This window comes from Urtica dioica, chromosome 10, assembly GCF_054948205.1.
Source record: "Urtica dioica subsp. dioica isolate 48M chromosome 10, U.dioica_male_clone48M_v1_H2, whole genome shotgun sequence".
Taxonomy (NCBI): Eukaryota; Viridiplantae; Streptophyta; class Magnoliopsida; order Rosales; family Urticaceae; genus Urtica; species Urtica dioica.
The window spans coordinates 22,891,156-22,910,586 of record NC_142765.1 but is presented as its reverse complement, the minus strand read 5'-3'; the positions used below and the strand labels follow the sequence as shown (position 1 = coordinate 22,910,586).

At 37.2% G+C, this 19,431-nt stretch overlaps 4 protein-coding genes across 5 annotated transcripts; 1 reads left to right on the top strand and 3 right to left on the bottom strand.

The window, feature by feature from the left end:
* The first annotated feature begins 1,542 nt into the window (after window positions 1–1,542).
* ENO1 (enolase 1) lies at window positions 1,543–4,880 on the top strand. Its single transcript, XM_089628402.1, has 7 exons — window positions 1,543–2,130; window positions 2,962–3,269; window positions 3,438–3,592; window positions 3,669–3,986; window positions 4,066–4,212; window positions 4,305–4,355; window positions 4,596–4,880. The coding sequence occupies exons 1-7, from the start codon at window positions 1,697–1,699 to the stop codon at window positions 4,659–4,661; spliced, it is 1,479 nt and encodes a 492-aa protein (XP_089484528.1). The 5' UTR covers window positions 1,543–1,696; the 3' UTR covers window positions 4,662–4,880.
* A 96-nt stretch (window positions 4,881–4,976) lies between these two features.
* Window positions 4,977–9,531, bottom strand: LOC149384138 (2-aminoethanethiol dioxygenase, putative (DUF1637)). The gene is made up of 6 exons (XM_089628403.1): window positions 9,084–9,531; window positions 7,792–8,416; window positions 6,919–7,067; window positions 5,874–6,033; window positions 5,476–5,676; window positions 4,977–5,401 (listed from the first exon to the last, which is right to left on the bottom strand). The coding sequence occupies exons 2-6, from the start codon at window positions 8,117–8,119 to the stop codon at window positions 5,274–5,276; spliced, it is 966 nt and encodes a 321-aa protein (XP_089484529.1). The 5' UTR covers window positions 8,120–8,416; window positions 9,084–9,531; the 3' UTR covers window positions 4,977–5,273.
* A 672-nt stretch (window positions 9,532–10,203) lies between these two features.
* On the bottom strand, window positions 10,204–13,451 carry MIS12 (minichromosome instability 12 (mis12)-like protein). The gene is made up of 7 exons (XM_089629272.1): window positions 13,227–13,451; window positions 13,092–13,149; window positions 12,591–12,710; window positions 11,660–11,755; window positions 11,405–11,543; window positions 10,523–10,660; window positions 10,204–10,421 (listed from the first exon to the last, which is right to left on the bottom strand). The coding sequence occupies exons 1-7, from the start codon at window positions 13,346–13,348 to the stop codon at window positions 10,354–10,356; spliced, it is 741 nt and encodes a 246-aa protein (XP_089485398.1). The 5' UTR covers window positions 13,349–13,451; the 3' UTR covers window positions 10,204–10,353.
* Window positions 13,452–15,365: 1,914 nt separating this feature from the next.
* LOC149384136 (vacuolar ATP synthase subunit H family protein) lies at window positions 15,366–19,378 on the bottom strand. Of its 2 annotated transcripts, none has more exons than XM_089628822.1 (12): window positions 19,174–19,378; window positions 19,043–19,085; window positions 18,831–18,956; window positions 18,644–18,746; window positions 18,371–18,443; window positions 18,232–18,297; window positions 17,973–18,090; window positions 17,262–17,423; window positions 17,017–17,142; window positions 16,720–16,845; window positions 16,247–16,426; window positions 15,366–15,943 (listed from the first exon to the last, which is right to left on the bottom strand). In XM_089628822.1, exons 2-12 carry the CDS (start codon window positions 19,070–19,072, stop codon window positions 15,695–15,697), a joined length of 1,359 nt encoding a protein of 452 aa, XP_089484948.1. In that variant the 5' UTR covers window positions 19,073–19,085; window positions 19,174–19,378; the 3' UTR covers window positions 15,366–15,694. The 2 variants fall into 2 exon arrangements, with proteins under 2 accessions (XP_089484948.1, XP_089484949.1); XM_089628823.1 differs by having other exon boundaries at window positions 19,170–19,377.
* Window positions 19,379–19,431: the final 53 nt, after the last annotated feature.

The following is a 19,431-nucleotide window of genomic DNA, read 5'->3' as shown; positions in this document are numbered from 1 at the left end:
TATAGTGAGAGACTAATCAATGAGATTAATATTGGTGATAAAACAAGAGAATAAACTCATCCGCATAACCTGAGGACTCTTAGAGGGTTAATCAGAAAGACAACCCTTTGAATTTTCTCACTAGAGAAGGGATTAAGTAAAAACTCGTTAATACAATCAGTGGCGAAATCAAAAACTTAATCTAGATGATGCCAAGGGACGAATGTCCAAAGTAATCTCCTCAAACACCTCTATCGAGGGACGATCCCTTCATTTTCAATAGTATCACCTGCAGCGGTTGTCTTGGCGCTAGCATCGGTCATTTCCGTGGTTAAAGTCAATAGGTGATCGTCGTGTCAGCTGACCTTTGGAAGAGGAGATCCAAGATGGATTTTAGGTCGGCAATGGTGGTTTCGTTCGAGTTTTCTGTCTGAGAAGGATCCGTGGCCATCGTGTCGTTGAATCGAGATTTGTAACTAGCGAATTCGATTGGTTTTCCACAGACGGCGCCAAACTGTTGAAATAAAAAAAAAACTGAAATAAAAAAGTCATGAAGACTAAGAATAAAGGATCAATTTATTATAATTGATGAGTCTCGATCACGTCGATGATGCTCGAATTCAAGAACTGAAGACAAAGATAGAAATAAAGTGCGAGAATAATAAATTGAGAAGAATAAATTTGCAAGTAGAACAATGAATATTGAGATTGTAATGTATATTTTGTGTGAACCAAAGTAACGTACATTTTCTTATTGATACATGCTTATCTATGGACAACAAAAAGATTTAAATTCCTAGATCCTAAAAAGATAGGAAGATGAGGTGGCTATAGCCGGTTCTTTCCACTCTCCTGCTTGCTCCACATAATCTTCTCCTTGCAATTGTGTCTACGCTTCCTGGATTTGACCGAGTATTTGGGCTATCGTTGACTTCCTACTCTTCATCCGCGTGGGCCTCTATTCCTAGCCCAAGAAGAACGCGGGCGTTTTATTTCAAAGAGGCCGACGATTCTTTCACGGGCTCATCAAAGCCCATTTAGCAAGGGATTTAATCCCACCTTTCACTACATCATCACCGACTAATCTCTCAATTCGATTCCTCTTCCTTCTACTCACTCAAGGCTCACATGTAAAAAAAAAATCTCAAATTCCAATCCCCATATTTCTAACTCTCGTCATCAACTACTCTATCTCACTTAAAATATCCTTTCAAGGCTCCCCTTTTTTTCAATTTTGATTTGAAGTTATTCTATTTCTTTATCGGATAAGGTATTTTTTTTGTAAATAACACATTTTTTTAAGTTTTTAAAATGGCACTTGATGGAGGTTAAAAAGAAAAGGTGAAAACACCTTGGAAGAACATTTTTAAGTTTAAAACACATCTCCTTAAAAAAAAAAAAATTAAACAAAACACGTGGCTCAAACAAAAACAAAAAAAAACACACGCATCCCATTGAGATTCAGTTATAAAATAATAATATAACAAAAATAAAATAGAATAATATAATGATAAAAGAGAAAAAAAGATCAAACAAATGTCTCTACATGCACTCACCTAACCTACGTTTTTCTCCTCTCTTGAAGTGTGTCTCTCAACAACTACCAAAAGCCTCCTTCGCTGATTCCATCGCCTCTTTAGAGCGGACTTTCCAACACTCATAAAAACCCCTCTCAGCTTTTCCTCTTCCCAAACTAAAAAAAAAAAATTAAAAAAATATGGCATTGGCTTCTCAATCCTCCACTAACGCTCTCATCCAAAAGCCCTTCCTCTCCTCTTCTCCGACTCCGTCGCCGAAGAAGCTCCTCTTCGCCGCTCCGATCGCTTCATCTTCCCGGCGCTACCCCGCCGTCCGGTGCTCCGTCGCCGTTGCGCCGTCTTCTGCGGCTTCGGCTGCCAAGGATCACGCCGTGAAGTCCGTCCGCGCGCGTCAGATCATCGACAGCAGAGGCAATCCGACGGTCGAGGTCGATCTATTCGCCGGCGATAGCGTCTACCGATCGGCGGTTCCGAGCGGCGCGTCGACCGGGATCTACGAGGCCTTGGAGCTTAGGGACGGTGATAAGAGCGTCTATGGCGGAAAAGGAGTCCTCAAAGCTGTCAAGAACATCAATGAGATTCTCGGTCCCAAGCTTGTTGGCGTCGATGTCAGGTTAGCTTTTTTTTTTTCCTGTTCTTTGATCGATTTTATTATAAAAGAAAAGTTTAAAATTAATTTGTCACAAATTTACTTCTCGTCACGTCAATAAAATACTGAAGTTGTTAATCGTTTTCGAGTCATTGACTATGTTCGTTATTCCTGTCACGTCAATAATTTTTCTCGCATTGAGTGGAGTTGACTCACTGTGTTTGTGAATTAAGACCCGCTAAGTACTCAATCTTAACAGATTTAATTGATTGCGATTATGATACTAACCATTATTAGGGTTTTTTTTTAATATTAAAAACGTATCAAAGTTTAAAAAAAAAAAAGAAGAAAAAATTCAAAGCGTTATAGATATGTGCGTGGAGTTCTGTTTTTTGCTCAGTTATTCCAAAGATAAATATCTTTATTTATTTTTATAGCAGAAGTAAAAATATGGGGAAAAGAATTAGCAAAAGGCTCTCTCCTCTAACTACAGCGGAAGTACAACCTGTAAAAGTTTTATTTTCTTTTGTGGAAAAGAAATAAATAAATTTGCTATTAAAAATCATCAATAAAAGACAAAGAGAGTGTACGAATAATACAATCAATCCAAGCTTTAACTTGGAACTACCAACTACATGACCAGTAACCAAATTAGTTTTTGTTTTTTGTGCTTGAGGACAAATTTGAGGGAAAAAAAAAGATTTGAGATTGGAGGAGAAAGTATGGTGAGGGCTAGTAAACAAGGATTTTTTTTTCAACAATTTTCGTCAATTTCTGACATGATTTTAAATTGGCCTCGTATTTTCCGGCCAAATTATAAAATTTTGACCTCTCTCTTTTGGCTACTCCAAACAGAAACCAGGCCGATGTGGATGCTGTGATGCTCGAAATCGACGGGACAGCAAACAAGTCGAAATTAGGGGCAAATGCAATTCTGGGAGTGTCTCTGAGCGTGTGTAGAGCCGGTGCTGGAGCAAAGGGAGTGGCGTTGTACAAGCACATTCAGCATCTTTCTGGAACGAAAGAGCTTGTTATGCCCGTCCCTGCTTTCAATGTGATCAATGGAGGTAGCCACGCCGGAAACAACCTTGCTATGCAAGAATTCATGATCTTGCCTGTTGGAGCCGCCTCGTTCTCCGAGGCACTTCGCATGGGCAGCGAAGGTCAGTGTTTTTACAATTTGGATAATCTTTTTGTCTTAATTGTTATTTTTAGAGAAACGTATACGATAATTGAATTGAGAGGTATTTTAGAATGTCAAACTTCAGGTTTATAATGGCTATCTGGCTTCGGGATTATATGTTTATGCGTTTATTGTTTTGTCGAAACAGTTTACCACGTTCTGAAAGGAATCATCAAGAAAAAATATGGCCAAGATGCTTGCAATGTGGGAGATGAAGGCGGTTTTGCCCCGAATGTTCAGGACAGCAGAGAAGGGCTTGTTCTGCTCATAGATGCAATTGAAGAAGCTGGTTACACTGGCAAGGTAAATGGTTTTTCCTTCGAGTTTCTATTGTAGGGTAATTTTTCTGTGTGCCCGTATTCACGTTTTAGTGGTGCAGATCAAAATAGGAATGGATGTCGCGGCTTCGGAGTTTCTGATGAAAGACGGGAGATACGATTTGAACTACAAAAAGAAAGGAAACAAAGGAGACCAAGCCTTGTCGGCGCAGAGCCTGTGCGACCTCTACAAGAAGTTCATCAAAGACTTCCCCATCGTATCCATTGAAGACCCTTTCGATCAAGACGATTGGAGCTCGTGGGCTTCGCTGCAGTCCTCTGTCGATACCCAGATCGTCGGAGACGACTTGTTGGTCACCAACCCGAAGAGAATCGCCGAAGCGATTCAGAAGAAGGCTTGCAGTGCTCTACTTTTAAAGGCAAGAAAATCAACATCTACATAACCCGACTTTAATGACTAGAATTTTGACCTTTTTTGTCCTTTGATGAACTCTACAGGTAAACCAGATTGGTTCAGTTACTGAATCTATTCAAGCAGCGCTCGACTCAAAGGCCGCGGGTTGGGGTGTTATGGTTAGCCATCGCAGCGGAGAAACTGAGGACAACTTCATCGCCGATCTAGCTGTTGGCTTGGCCAGTGGACAGGTTTCTTGATTGAACTCTCGAATATCGGTTTGTTTATTCATGTATTGTCATAAATAGCTGCGTCGCTGATCATTGCATATTCTTTTGTGTAGATCAAGACTGGAGCGCCATGCCGAAGTGAGCGGTTGGCAAAGTACAATCAGGTAAAAAAAAAAAAAAAAAACTTCAACTTGTTCTCATCCCCGTCATGATTTTAGCTCTAATCATTTAACTTAATTATTGACTATCTGAAATGATCATAACATTTCTTCATACACATAAATGCTATTAAATCAGATAAAAACTGTTCCGTCTCTTATTGTTGTGTCTTTAGGAGTTGTGTAAATTTTATAGCTTATGTCAACCCTCATTTTGATTCTGTTTTTTTTTACCTTTGGTCTCAGCTTCTCCGAATTGAAGAGGAGCTTGGAAATGTGCGTTACGCCGGTGAAGCTTTCAGATCACCATGAGTATTGATAGAGAAATATCTTTTTTATTAAAAATGGTTGAATATTAATCTTCTTTTCTTTCTTTTATATGAATAATCTGCATAGAGTTTTGAGAGGAACAGAATAGGTTAGATATTTAGGGTTTTTGCTAATAAGGAATAAATTATTATCTTTTCATTTTATTTAAAATTATCTTCATTTTGAACCCTAAATACAAGTGAAGCAAGTTTTGTTCTTTCATAGAAAATGGTTCTATTGATTTTTATTTAATTTTTGTCATGTTGCCAATTACATCCTTTTCCAGATACACAAATTCTCTTACGATTTTTTATTTTATTTTTTGTCATGTTGCCAAATATATATTGTTTATTGTTTTGTTTCAAGTAAAGAAACTGAAATTCGTAAGATTTTAAAGCAAGTCGCAAAAGGAGTGACTCTTCTATTCTGTGTAGTCAATTGAAGAACACTTCAGAATGAGAAATTGGCCCTTTTTGCAACAAACCGCTTCTCAATTGACTAATGTTACAAGCAGCTAAAGGAAACAATCCACTGCTAGTGCTAACAAACTAAAAAAATTAACTTAAAGCTCTTTACGATTTCCAGAATCATTCTCAAAAATAATTATTTCATTAATCAAACCTGAATGGTTGGACCAACATATCTCCCCTGGCGCATATACAGATTCTCAGGTGTTTCGACCTCAACAAGCCACGCATAATCCTCTTCTTTTCCGTCTTTTATCCGAGCACCGTTCCTGGGGGCTGCATCGACATTTCCCGTTAAACAGTGGTCCTCAGAGAGCCTGTGTAAATAATATATTCTTTTAGTGACTGACCATACGAGGCATAAGGATAGTCGGTGAAATATGTGCATCCTCTGCCCATGTCTTCTCTGTAAGGCGGGGCGAGAATGTCGAGAACGGCACAGGGTGTGATTGCAGTGAAGCAATGGAGATTTCCTCCGCTTTTTGGATACAAAACCGACGTGTCACACGGTGCTGTCACGACCTCATCTTTTACTAGTTTCGCCAGTCTTCCTGCAAAAAAAAAAAAAAAAAAAAAAAAAAGACAGTCACTTATTAGAAGCTTAATTACCCTAAACAGTACTATAGATCACTTGGGTATTAGAAGCTTCAAAAGAAAATTCGAAGAAGAAGCCTCGGAAGAGAAACTATCGGACTTTCCATTCACAGCCAGTTAAACCGAGGAAAAGGACAAAAGAGAAGAGAGAGACCTTGAAAGGAAAGTTGACCCTTGGTTTCTGGGAAAGGAGGGTCAACCCAGTCATAGGCTTTTACGTGCAAAGAGCCGTAGAGGATTTTGCTAAACACGGTCATCCCAGGATGGTCGTGGAGTGGTATGACTGATGAGCTAGGGAAACAAAATATACACATCTGCGTCAAAAATCAATTACTTGTTACACAAGTAAAAGTAGTAATACCAAACATTTATCGAGAGAAAAAAATGGGACCAACCCAGTTTCTACAAACGTTTATCAAATAGTGATATAGATTATTATAACTATTGTTTTCTGGATAAGTACTTAGCTTGATTATTTTTGGGATATTCAGTTAGTTAGTTTTTTTATTTTTTCTTTTTCTTTTTTTTTATTTCCCTGATGTAAACAATATAAAAGGAGATTAGTTTTCTGACGTTTGACGACGGATGAATAATATTCATTAGCAGTGTTCCTAATGATCTCCTTCCTATTTTACGTTTTTATACAGAACCATCCAAGGATTTTTTTTTTTTTTTTTTTAACTTATTGATCATGAAAACATTCTTACAAAGAAAAAAGCTGAAGGAAAAAAATAAACAAAACGACACGAGATAAACACTCATCACACAAAAACCCGGAGCCCAATAGTTTAATAAACCTCATTATAGAAAGTAGAAACGGAAATAACTGCCACATAATCGGTTCTGACATTGAAACATTTTCAAAATTAGAAGTATATGCCACTTTTCTAAGTTAGGTAAAACGAGAATTTCTAAAAACTCATCCATTTTTTTTAAGATAAATACATATGCATGCTCAGCAACTGGTGTTGTTCTAACACTAAATGATCTAATAAAGCTGAAGTTTTTTTTTTTTTTTTTTTTGAAACAGTAACCTCCTAGTATATATATTGAATAAGGCAAAAGCCTCTTTACAGATAAAGCTGAAGTTTTTAGCACTCATGTTTACTAGTTTGACTCTTTTGATTCACGGCTCGACTCAATCAAAAGCTTTGCATAGAACGATACGGGACAGATACCAAAGAGAGATTATAATTTACCGTGAAACGATCAGACTCAAATATATCCAGGAATGTGATTGGCTGTGACCATCGGGCAATCCTATTTAGCGAAATAGGACCAAATCCATGGCCATTATCGACATCTGGATTATCTTCTTTAAGTCCAACATCTGCGGGACCCACCGTATCTGTAAAAAAAATCACCGAGTCTAATTAGAAACATAAAAGCGAATGATTGTTTAGTTTGCACTTCAGCTTTAAGTTCCGCGAATAAAATCACCAGCCAGTTATGATGATACAATTTATAATGAATTAGTAAAGAATTTTACTACCACCAAAAAAAAAAAAAAAAAAACCTCAAAGAAACCTGGCATATGGTTAGACAGATCTCTAAAAGCTTCATACAAAACAATCCAAAAACGAGAGTGGCGCTTTATAATTAGCCACAACTGAGCATCATATCATCTTCGAAGCGTTGACATTCTATTAACCGTCTATTGATTAGCTTCGTACTTAGAAAAACAAAAAAGATTAGAATTTTCGGATAATTCGTTTGTTTAAACTAATTAGAACAAACCTAATGCCAACCACCCTTAGGGACTATCCCAGAAAGCTGCAATTTCTTAATTTCAACAGCATTTCATGCTCAAAGTAAAAAAGTTCAATTATTTTCCTGGTACATTGCTGTTCCAAAACATTGTGACATGTCCATTTCGATCAATCACATTCAGCACTAAGGATCATCAAATAAATTGCTGACCATATAAATATATATGAACAACACTAGACTGAGCTTTTACCAATCAATCACTTCAAACCACCGAAATTCCAAATATAATTTCACCTAAATTCACCAAAATAAAAATACAAATGCGGAAAAGAAATAGTGCATGAGATGAGAGAGCGAAATACCCAAAAGAGAACATATCGTCTGGACAGAGCTAGAGGACGGAGAAAGATGAGAGACGGAGGGCAAAAACGTATTTTTGCAGAGGTCGTAGAGGTCTTGGATTACGGGCGAGCTCTTCTTGCTCGTCGTCGTGGACATGGTCGATCCGAACGACGAACCGTTGGCTCTGGTGTGTACGAATAAACGAAGCTTATCTGATGCCTTTTGGAATTTCGAGAACATTTTGGGGTTGATGTGCAATTTCGTACAAGATTGAAAAGAGAGAGATTTGTCAGTGAGCGGTGTTTGAGTTAGGGAAGAAGAAGAAGAGACTGTAATGAGTCGGCACATTTGGGGAGATTTTTTTTGTTAATATGTCTCTAAATTTTTTATTTTGTTTTTGAAAGCGTCTCTAAAAATTTAAGTGCGAGAAATATTATATATTTACAAATTATTTTCGCGAGCTCTACAAATTATCATCTTTTTACTTTATTTTTTTTAAGGAAAATATTTTTGTTGAAGTGCGTCACTACATTACGTTACGTTGTGATTAATCATTGAGAGATAAAGGTTGTGTTTTTTAAGGAAAATTTCAAACTCCGGCTTCGTTGCCTTCGACTCTGCCGGTTCCTGCTCGTTCGTCCAAATCTGTAATCAAGTCATCGAATCCGATAACGAGTCAATTTCACAATTTCAAACTCGTATCAATTCCAAAATCCAAAACCCGACATCTCAAACCCGAACCAATTCAAAAGTAAACATAACCCGAATCCGAGTAACTAAACCAAGCCCACGGCCACAACAAACACACAGCCAAGACAAGTCACACGGCCACAACAAACACACAGCCAAGACAAGTCACAAACCGAAACACACAGCCAAAACCAAGCTCACGGCCACAACAAACACACAGCCAAGACAAGTCACACGGCCACAACAAACACACAGCCAAGACAAGTCACAAACCGAAACACACAGCCAAAACCAAGCCCACGGCCACAACAAACACACAGCCAAAGACAAGTCACACGGCCACAACAAACACACAGCCAAGACAAGTCACAAACCGAAACACACAGCCAAAACCAAGCCCACGGCCACAACAAACACACAGCCAAGATTAGTCACACGGCTATAACAACAAAACCCAACCAAATTCGAGTTCAATTTCTAAATTTCAAATCATCAACATCGATTATCAAGCTCCACCAACCATTAACCTCAATCAATTGCTCATAAACAACTCAGATTAAGAAAAGCCCCAAATCCAAAACCTCTAACATCTTGAATTTCAATTCGGGAAAAAAAACCTCACCTCGTTTCTGGAGGAATTGAACCCCTCCGGCGTTCACCTTCTCACTCGCCGGCGTCCTCTCCAACTCGCGGCGGCTCAGCCTTCACGACAATCGCGCGCTCGATGAGGCTCGGCGTTCACCTTCTCACTCGCCGGCGTCCTCTCCAACTCGCGGTGGCTCAGCCTTCACGGCGGTCGCGCGCTCGATGAGGCTCGGCGGTCGCGCGCCCGGGTTCGTTCCACGGCGATGAAGAAGGAGATAGAAGGAGAGAGAGATAAGGTGGCGGCGATGGTGAGGCTTGGCGGCGGTGACCCGACGACCGAGGGCTTCTCTGCGGCGGCGCTTCTCCGCGGCGGCGACCCGGCGACCGATCGGCTTCTCCACGGCGGTGACCCGGACGCTCTCTCTCTCTGCTCTCTTTCTCTCTCTCTAGAGCTATGAACGCTCTCTTTCTCTCTCTACTAGAGCCATGGACGTGAATACTGCAGAGGGTATATGTTGAGAGAGAAATGAAAAGTGTTTTACAAAACACCGATTTATTATTTTCAACTTTCTTTGTATATTTTAAAAACAACTTCAGTACTTTTCAAAAACTATTACTAGGAAATTGTAACCAAACATCAATTTTATTTTTTGTTTTCTATTTTAATGACTTGAAAAGTCAAAAACTGTTTTTGAATTACTTACCAAACAGAGCCAAATATTCTTGTTCTTTCTATTCTTAGCCGGGATTTAGGCAGACCATTTTATAAACCAAGATTTTATGTGTTTTTTTTTTTTTCACACGTACTCTTAATAAAATTCTCTTATTTTTTCCAACAAAACAGTGGTTAGATCATTTTCTCCAATAAAAACATACATATATTAATTGAGGAAAAAAAAATAGTCATTGCAAATAAGTCATCAAATTAGTTTTTAAAATAAGATTTTTTAATCCAAAAAATAAGTAAGACATTTATTTTAAATTTAATGCAAACTAAACTAAGAGGATTAGCCAAAAAAACAAAGAAATACGTCTACAGTTTAAATATCACAATATATGTGATACTTATGTTAGCCTAGTGGTAATTACACACCAGTTCATGTGCGAAGGTCGTGGGTTCAATACCCAAAAAAAAATATCACAATATATTTATATCTTGTTTAACATATAATTTTCAAAACAAATAACAAAAACAAAAAACCACGTACAATTCACAAATACCGAGTTAAAAGTACCTCAAATTACCTAATCTTACAAATGGCTAGTAGGAGCATAACTACCATATTACAATAGGGACATTTACAAGGTCAAGCTTGGATTTTCTTCATTTTGGCCAAAAACTCTTGAAGATCTTCCAATTTAGCATCAATGAAGACTGTCGAGCAAGAACATGGAAATATTATAAGATAACAATAAAACAAACAGATTATCCCGATTGTAGGAAATAGAAACAATAAAGATAAATGTAATGAATACCATTTTTCTGATCCAACAAAAAGGAGTCTCCCTGTAGTATCTTAAGCTTCTCATTTGCTCCAATGCCATTATTATCGTCTCTTCTTTTCTTCAACTTTCTCGCTTTTGTTTTCAACTCGCATACTGTTTTTGCCATCTCTGCAGGAAGAAAATAAAAAACCAATTCAGCATTTTACTTGTAGAAAACATATACCAGACAAAAGTCTAGAATCATTCACATTATTTTTTATTTTTAAATAGTGTAATACTTCACACGCCCTATGGCATTGGTTCAGCAACAGAAGTATCCAGAGAGTATATCAAACCCTATTGTTTCCTGTAATTTGTTGTTTGCGCTCTTTGGGTTTAAAACAAAATGAAATAACAATATAATGTGGATATGATCAAATGTATACAAAGTATCGGTTGAACATATATACTTGAGGAAATCATAATACAAGTTACAAAATAACAATTAAATAAATAAATAAGAGCTGAGTGAATTATTCGTTCATATTATTTTATAAGTTTAATTGAATGCACATTTTTTAGCTAAGGTCATCCCATTCAATAATTGTATTTATATTGTGGAGATACAAAGTAGTCGTTTCTAGAGCTTCAGATCTCCTAATATATTCTCAACTATATGTGTATAAATATGTATTCAATTTCAGTAAATAATACATCAGAAATTCCCAATTATCTTAAGCTAGAAAAACTCGATTTGCTAGGTACTAAATTGAATTGAATAGGTGAAACAGAGGTGGAAGGACTTTAAATAAGGAAAATTGAGATTTCAGATCCTTCTATTGTAAGAGTTATCAACACTATGAAGAAATGTAAAATCATATTTTAGAATGCTGAGATATGACTCCATTCTAGGAACTCATGTTGTGTTATTACCTTCAAACATTTGATTGAAAAATGTCTGGTCATATGATTTCATTGCCTCAGTAATCAGCTCAGTGAAATGTCCCTCGGCAACAGACTGCTTCTCCAAAGTTCGGAGCTCTCTGTTAATAGCAGCAGTGTCCTTGCTAACCTTTACATCGAAGTTCCGTTACAAATTACAACAAAAGAGATTCAATGCTATATAAACAAGAGAAAAGAGAGACAATGTAACATGTATTTCAAAAAAGCAAATAGTTTATTATTTACCGCAGAGATCTTGTTTCTCAATGAATCTAGCTCAGCATCAAGACCTGGATCACACAGTGCATCTAGACAAACTGAATTGTTATCGTTTGATTCATCCTGATAAAGAAATGCTTAAATTTAGCTTCGATATGTACTGAGGGACTAGTTTTACATATGAATACCCTCCACTGGATGTTTTCAGGATCAAGATGTATATGCTAGATATGTGCAAATTTCCCAGTGATTGCTTTAAATTTCACTATACCTATTAGGCAATATTATCAAATGTTCATATAAGACTATATTGCATTATAGTACCCACCAACCTGGTGACACAGAACATATTGTCAGAATACACAGCAGAAAGAAGAGGAAAAAAAAATCCAATTAATCATAGCAGTGAATACTCAAGCAGAAAAGTTCTAAAGTCATATACAACACACTCTTCTATATCTATTGCTTTGCAGATTATCAAAGACAATGATATGAGTACGAAAACAATCTCCGGTTGCAAAAAATAAGGAAGTGAAATGCATAAGAGCATATCAACCATACCAAAGGCTAGGCTAAATCATCAGTCTTTCCATGAAATTGATGTAAACACAAATCAATAGTACACTTCAATAAACTGCACTGTGGGAAGTTGGGAACTCCATAATATTTATGTTGTTATGGTTCATGAACCCAACAACTATTGCCTTGTCTTCTATAATATGGATTTGGAATGTTAGGATTGTCATAGTCCACATAGAATCACAAGAATGTTATTATTCGATATTTCTAACAGAAAACAATATTTCTGAAACAACCATACAGAATGTGACCACTAATGCCAAGACAGAAGACACCTCAATTTATGCAAACCAAATAACCAAAAATCAAAGTCAGAGAGAGAGAGAGAGAGAGAGAGAGAGAGAGAGAGTAAATGCATATCAAACGATGAGGAACATACAGTGTTGGGCATTGAAAAACCCTCAGGAACGTCAAAGCAACATTTCAGGCAATACTCTTCCCACATAGATACGCGTCTGTCCAATGTGCATTGAATCGATTTCCGTAGCACTTCCAAGCCCTACAAAGAAAACAAAGACAGCCAGTCAAAACAATGGTCCGATTGATCAGTGCACTCTAGTTATAATCCAACCCCAGCTAAACACTTGGCTTCATCATTCCACACAAACAAAAATCCATTATCTTCTTTCAGCCAAAAATCACAAATAGCCAATGACTTCAACTTTCTCCATGAACGATTCACATCAATTTCACAAATACACAGGCATGTATTCCTTTTTTGAGAAACCTGGTCCGAAATTTGAGTCATGTCCAACACTACAACCGTATTCAGTAATAAATACATAGAAACCTAATAAAGACAAGAATCAACCAACAAAATTCTATGGAAATTCTTAAAATATATTCGTGAAAATCACACACACGCACACAGCAGAAATACCTCAGACAAATCCTGGGATCTATCGGTGTCCTTAGTATTCAGAGTAGATGAGGCCTGTCTGAATCAATCAGAAGTACAGTTAATACGAATTTCTTAAGATATGGAAATGGAAACGAGAGAGAGAGAGAGATATACTGGAGAAAATAATCGAAAGCGTCGTCAACCAAATCGTCGAGGGTGTTAAGGACAGTGTTGATGAAGAGCTTAGGGTTAGCGTCCATGGAATCGAACACCGCTTCACTTTTGCTTCCTTCCATTTTCGACTCCGCTCCTTCACCTTAGTTCTGTTAAGTCTGCTCTGAATTTCAATTTTCTCTCACGCATGATTATACCGCCAAACTCCAATAAATGACCATTCAATTTAAATTAAGATTTCAAATCAGGTGAATGCTTTTTTTTTTTTTTGTGTTTGTGTGTGTAAAAAGTTAGTGTTATTTTAATTTTTTTTTTCCTGTAAAAAGTAGCTCATTTAAAATTACAAATTTTAACAAAATAATCAAAGATTCATAAGTGAGTGCATTTTAGCCACTTATAATGTAAAAATATTAATATAACCTTAATTATTTTCAAAATAATTATTCTAAATGTTCAAAATTTTAATCCACTGCATTTTTTGTATACAGCTAATAGGTTCAAAAAATTTAATCGTGCCAATTTGAATTAAAATAATGGCCAATTTACCATTTAAATACCAAATAACTTAGTTGAATGTTTTCTGATTTTTTTGTTCAAAAAAACACATAAAAACATCTAATTTATTAATTTAAATGATAATGATCAATTAATGGTGTGTCAAACAGATTGAGAGAATTGTTATTGCTCTTTTCTTTTTTTTCTTTTTTTTGTTGCGGGTGAAATCTGGCAGTGGTCGATGAAATCCAAAAAAATCTCTTAATAATGGTCTTTCTAATGTGTCAAAAGTGTATGTTATCAGAAAAAATATTTTGAAAATAAAATTATAATATGGTTACAAGATTTTTTTTTTTTTTTTTAAGGAGCGTTTAGATTTGTCTTGGGGGAAAGGATCACTTGGGCTAACTCCATACCGTGGGGGTTGAAACAAATCATCCCATTTTCTTAGAGCAAGAAAATTGTCCTTTGTCTTGAGAACCCTCTCACAAAAACTTACTCAAGAACTATCAAAATCTTCACATATCGCTTAAGGAATACGAAATCGGACATATAATAGAGTGGTACACTTTGGAGAACCGAAGAGACTAGTGGTACACCCTGCTTGTGATAACAACTTGGATATTCAACACATTGAGTCGGAAAGTTCGAGTTTGCCATAAGTCATCGTAGAACACCACACCGACTTGCCAACGTTAACCACTTGGCCCGACCATTACACTTACTTCTCTAAATACTTCATAACTCTTGCTTGATCTACCGAGGCCCGAGTGAATAATAATGTGCCATTGGCGAAGATAAAATGAGACACCGGAGGGCCCAATATTTAAATATTTGCAACTTAAATATTTATTTTATGGATGTTCAATATTGTTCCATTTAAGAATTTGAAATTTATCAAATTAACATTACAGTTTAACTCTGCTATTAACATTTTTGTCAATAAATGCATATAATTATTCACATTTTTGTCAATAAATATAGTGTTTTATTGACATGTTTGTTAATCTATCGATGCAAATTACAAATGGACTGTAAACATCTCATGTCAAATAATTCAGATCCAACATTTAAAATAATAATAATAATAACAATAATAATAGTAGTAATCTTCAATATCAAATTAAAATCTAACATCGAGCATCCAAAAAGTTCTAAAGCCTTGCCATCGAGCGAATCGACACGCTTGAGTTTCCTGACGAGTCTTCTTTCAAAATCCATCATTCATTATCTCCGTCCTAAACAATCCGGAAGCCCCAAAACCACGAGGATTCAGACCCAACACATCAAACAAAGAGGGATATTTCAAGCAATCAACAGAATTATAGAAACATCATCGAATTCTATCTCAAACAAGCATCGAACTTACAAAACCCTGAAATCAAAATCCCCTAATTATTTCTTCATATAATCGGACATAAGAAGCAAAGGTTAATTTTTGAAATAATACCATATAATTGTAGGTATTCATCTAACTAACTTCTTTTTATAATAGTTAGAAAATAATTAAAACAAGAAACTCTTTTGAATTTGGGGACATAGTCGTTGTATTTGAATGAAGACGCACAATGAGGAGACAGAAAAGGGAAAGAGAAATCTAGACTCGTTAGTATTAACCGTCTGAATGATTGATCCCAACAAAACTTCAAATCACTCACTCTCGAATTTTATTTCATTTTATTCAATTCCGCAGCTGAAAATCATCCAACATATTTAGATGCAACAAGTTCGCAAGAAAAATAAACAAATAAATAAATAATGTAAGAGGGCAACAAAGGAAAGAAGAGCCCTCCCATTCCCGGACGACAGATTTTGGAAATATTTATTCGTAACTCGACACTCCTCGTACTTGGGTATAGAAAAATAAATAGACCCCCACATTGTCGTAATCTACAGAAAGAGAAGGTGGCCAATATAATAAAATAAATACAGTTCTTGATCTTCATCTTGTTCTTGGTTGGAATTCTGGATAATTAAACCTGCAAAAAGCTGGCATACTTGGCCCCAAGGAAAAGCCTCTGGATGCAGAGCAGGGCATTTTTAGTCACCTCGGCGCTCTCGTGATTCATCAGCTTCATAACTCGTTCCTTGGCTTTGAGATCAGTGACTATCACTCGGCCAGCAGGGTGGTTCTGGATGAACTGTGACAGGTCAAAGCAAGCCACGGCCAGAGCTCTTGGATCGCTCGACGTGTCCAGAATCGTTATCAAAACCCTCAAGATCTACACCACAAGATAAATTTCAGTAATAAAGCCCCCCGTATAAATATTTATTTTGACACGGAACTGAAAACCATAAAATTTAATGGGTTTTGGGTTTCGTGGTCTTCGCTGTTTTTGGCAATTAAGTAGTTTGACCATTTCAGTCAACATATTAAGCGAATGACTAAAGTTATAATACTTCTAACTTCCAGTGACCACTTTTTTTTTTTTACAATTTTTCTAATCAGCAGGGAAAGTGACGCAACGACCATAATTTAGGAACAAATAGACAATATATCTAAAATAAATAGAGAGAGTGAGTACCTGAAAATCATTCTCTTCAAAACTCGAAATATTCTCGCGCCAGAATGCGGGAGCTTTGTGCATGGGAGACCAATCGAGATGGCCAAGGAGGACCTCTTGTTTGTACTTTTCAAAAGAGCTCAATTGTTTTATGTTATCCTTGAGACCATCTTCCAGTTTGTTTAGGGCCTCCAGCAGATCCTGTCAAAAACATCAATCGTTGCTAAGATATGGAAGACTAGTTTTTTTTTTTCTTTTTTTTTTTCTTTCTATTATTATAAAGTTGCTGCAAGTTACGAGTGGATGAGAATGGTACAAGAGCGGTCTTTAGTACACATCAATTATGACTAATGGGAGCCAATAAAATTTTGAGCTCTGTTATCATATCTATATATTATGGTCAGAAACTAGAATTCAAGCACATCTATATATAAATTAAAAAAAAAAAAAGGTGACATTTTGTAGGAATCCATTACAACACTCTAAAACCCCACCTCATCACTCCATGCTTGAGCTTTCAAACTCTGAACTACTTGTGGAAGACCAAGGTCTACCATTTGTGCACCAAAAGTCCCTTTGGAGAGCAAGTTCCTAATGATCAAGACAACCACTCGAACAACCTACCACAACATTGTAATTACCACCAGTAAATAAATTAAACACAGGAAAATAACATAACAAATTTGGCCGACTATAGGGTAGTGTAAAGCGTAAGATCTGTAATTATGCACCATTAAAGAAGATACAGCATGAGGAACAAATTGTCTGCACCAAAAACACAAGATGCTCACCTTTTCTTTTGTGGAACTCTTCACAACTTCTATGAGTCGTGGTAGGATTCTCGAAGTTGCTAGATACTCAATTGCAGGCTCATAGTAGGATAAGAGCCAGATGCAAAGGCATGTTTCATAAAGAAGCTGTTACAAAGAAACGCTTGGTTAATCAATCAAATACCTGAAATGACCTGGATGTATATATATAAATATATATATATATATATATATATATATATATATATATTATGGTTGACTATTACCTGAATAGACTGTTGAGTGGATGCTGGAGTGATCAAGGGAACGAGCAGCTTTACACCGTCGGCTTGAACAAACGATGATCTAACAACAGGTTCCTTAAGGAGTGTTGCGAGGCAACTGACAGCAGATGCGATGCCACGGCTAGGATGGGAAGGCTTCTTCAGCTACAAACAACACAGAATATTAGGATCATGACACTAGAACACTCACACCATGATCAATTTTTTTCTTCATATAACTGTGGGTATCTGGGCTTTGCCCGACTAAGCCCGCGGAACCTTGACATATCAACCTAGATACCTCCTAGTAGTCCCAAGATTTTGAACCTAAGACCGCACCTACCCACACATCCCAGCATTCGCCTAATGGCCTTCATTGTCGATATCTTTGGCAAGGGAAATAACTCTCCAACCAGGTTGTTATTCGTACCACAGGATCCACATTGGGTGATTTCAGGGGCAAATACGTACTCAATTACAATACTGATATTGGATATGTAACAGTAAAATTCCAAAACATAGGCAAAAGCCTAATATGAAATAAAAGTATAAAAGAAAACGGAGATCATAAGAAAGATTTTTGACCTAGGTATTTTCCAACAACACACAGACATTGTTCCGATACGATTTGGATCAAGCATTAGTATTTGTGCAATGCTTTACTGAATACTGATTAAAAAAAAATAATAATTAAATCGAGCGAAAGCAACCCACCTGAGCACAGAGCCATTCGACCAATCCTTTCAGCACGTCATCAATAGAAGTGGACTTCGCCTTTGAATTTGAGGCTTCCCCGTTTGCACTGATCCCATCGCGGGATTTGGGCCTAGCACTGTTCAAACACGAGATAATACACAGGTAAGAGGCAAAGGTTAAATACAGTCCATGAAAACGGTTTTGGACAATTATGACCCTGACGAGCAACCCACTTGTTTGAGAAAGAAAGAAAAAAAGAGCGGGAAGCAAAAATTACCTCACAATCGCTGCGAGTACCCTACAACTCTTCTCTTGTATGAACCAGTTACCTTTCCAGAGCAATCTGAAAACTGAAATAATCATTTTGCGTTTCTACATTACAGTAACTAGAAAGAAAAAGAATGTCTGTTACTTACCTTAAGAAAGGCTCATAAGTATCCTCACTAGCAAGCGACTTGTCATGGAACAACAGAGCTCTTTTGGGGTTCGCTACAGAGGAAAATTGACCCAACAACTGAGCGAGTGTTTGTTTGTGTGATCTACTGATTTACTTAATACTGTTTTCGTTTTCTCCGATCAAATGCAAGATTGGCCTAGCGCTACTTTGGCTGGTAATTTTAAGTTCTAGGGTTTTTCAGAGCGATGGTTACATAATAAAAAATTTGCAGCAAGAAATTAGAATGCCGTACCTGCAAGCATTTCATCAATCAATGCCAACACATATTCCACGGTCTCTTCCTTGAAGATGTCGCGCAATATGCTGACGAACACACGAACATAAGCCGGGCCGTCCTGTAACACACAAACACAAAATTGAAAATCAAGATGATAACTTCGGGGATCAACATGATCCAGAGAAAAAGCCAATAAATTTACGTCGTCAAGCAATTGGGCTCTGTAACTATCGGATCTGTTGTCGTAGCGCCTCAAGAGCTGAAGGCAGGTCCCGGTAATGAGCTTGGTGGTCATGTAGGTCTCCCATGGGATGTCCCTCTTCAGAACCTTCGACACCAAACACCCAATTTTCACTCAGTCGTCAATTCTCTGTAACTGAAAGATCGAAATCCAATTCACGTTAACACACTTACCTGTTCCGTGGTGAGTTCGGCTTGATCCATCGATCACGATATCCTACAGAGCGAGCGAACAAGAAGAATCAAATCAGCGAAGAAATAATCAAATCAATCGACGATATAGAAGATTCGTCGCGCTTACGGACTTGTCTTTGTAGTCACTGGGTGATGCGAGTGAGTGTGTGTTGTGACTCTAGGTCACCGGAATTCAGGAGGTCGTCGTAGATGGACTCAGCTTCGATCGATCGCTGATCCCGCGAGATTGAGCGAATGGAGAGAGAGCGCGATCTGAGAGTAAATATCTTATCTCTCTCAATAACACGGCCGGACTTAATTTGCATAAAAAAAACCCCTCTTTACTACACATCCCTTTTGTTTTTGTGGTTTTGCAATTCAAGACTTTT

Bases quoted from the DNA above. Each gene is read 5' to 3' on its own strand.
- MIS12 (XM_089629272.1), bottom strand. From the start codon at position 13,348: ATGGAAGGAAGCAAAAGTGAAGCGGTGTTCGATTCCATGGACGCTAAC. The intron at 12,711-13,091 runs GTATTTCTGCTG...TTTTCTTTGTAG, and splicing joins GATCCCAGGATTTGTCTGAG to GGCTTGGAAGTGCTACGGAA. The intron at 10,422-10,522 runs GTATTCATTACA...CTTGCTCGACAG, and splicing joins TTTGTTGGATCAGAAAAATG to TCTTCATTGATGCTAAATTG.
- ENO1 (XM_089628402.1), top strand. From the start codon at position 1,697: ATGGCATTGGCTTCTCAATCCTCCACTAACGCTCTCATCCAAAAGCCC. The intron at 3,987-4,065 runs GCAAGAAAATCA...TGAACTCTACAG, and splicing joins GCAGTGCTCTACTTTTAAAG to GTAAACCAGATTGGTTCAGT. The intron at 4,213-4,304 runs GTTTCTTGATTG...TCTTTTGTGTAG, and splicing joins TTGGCTTGGCCAGTGGACAG to ATCAAGACTGGAGCGCCATG.
- LOC149384136 (XM_089628822.1), bottom strand. From the start codon at position 19,072: ATGGATCAAGCCGAACTCACCACGGAACAG. The intron at 17,143-17,261 runs GTAATAGTCAAC...TCTTTGTAACAG, and splicing joins CCACTCAACAGTCTATTCAG to CTTCTTTATGAAACATGCCT. The intron at 16,427-16,719 runs GTGGGGTTTTAG...TGTTTTTGACAG, and splicing joins CTCAAGCATGGAGTGATGAG to GATCTGCTGGAGGCCCTAAA.
- LOC149384138 (XM_089628403.1), bottom strand. From the start codon at position 8,119: ATGTGCCGACTCATTACAGTCTCTTCTTCTTCTTCCCTAACTCAAACA. The intron at 7,068-7,791 runs GTATTTCGCTCT...TTTTTTTTACAG, and splicing joins GACGATATGTTCTCTTTTGG to ATACGGTGGGTCCCGCAGAT. The intron at 6,034-6,918 runs GTAAATTATAAT...TTTTTGACGCAG, and splicing joins TTGAGTCTGATCGTTTCACG to ATGTGTATATTTTGTTTCCC.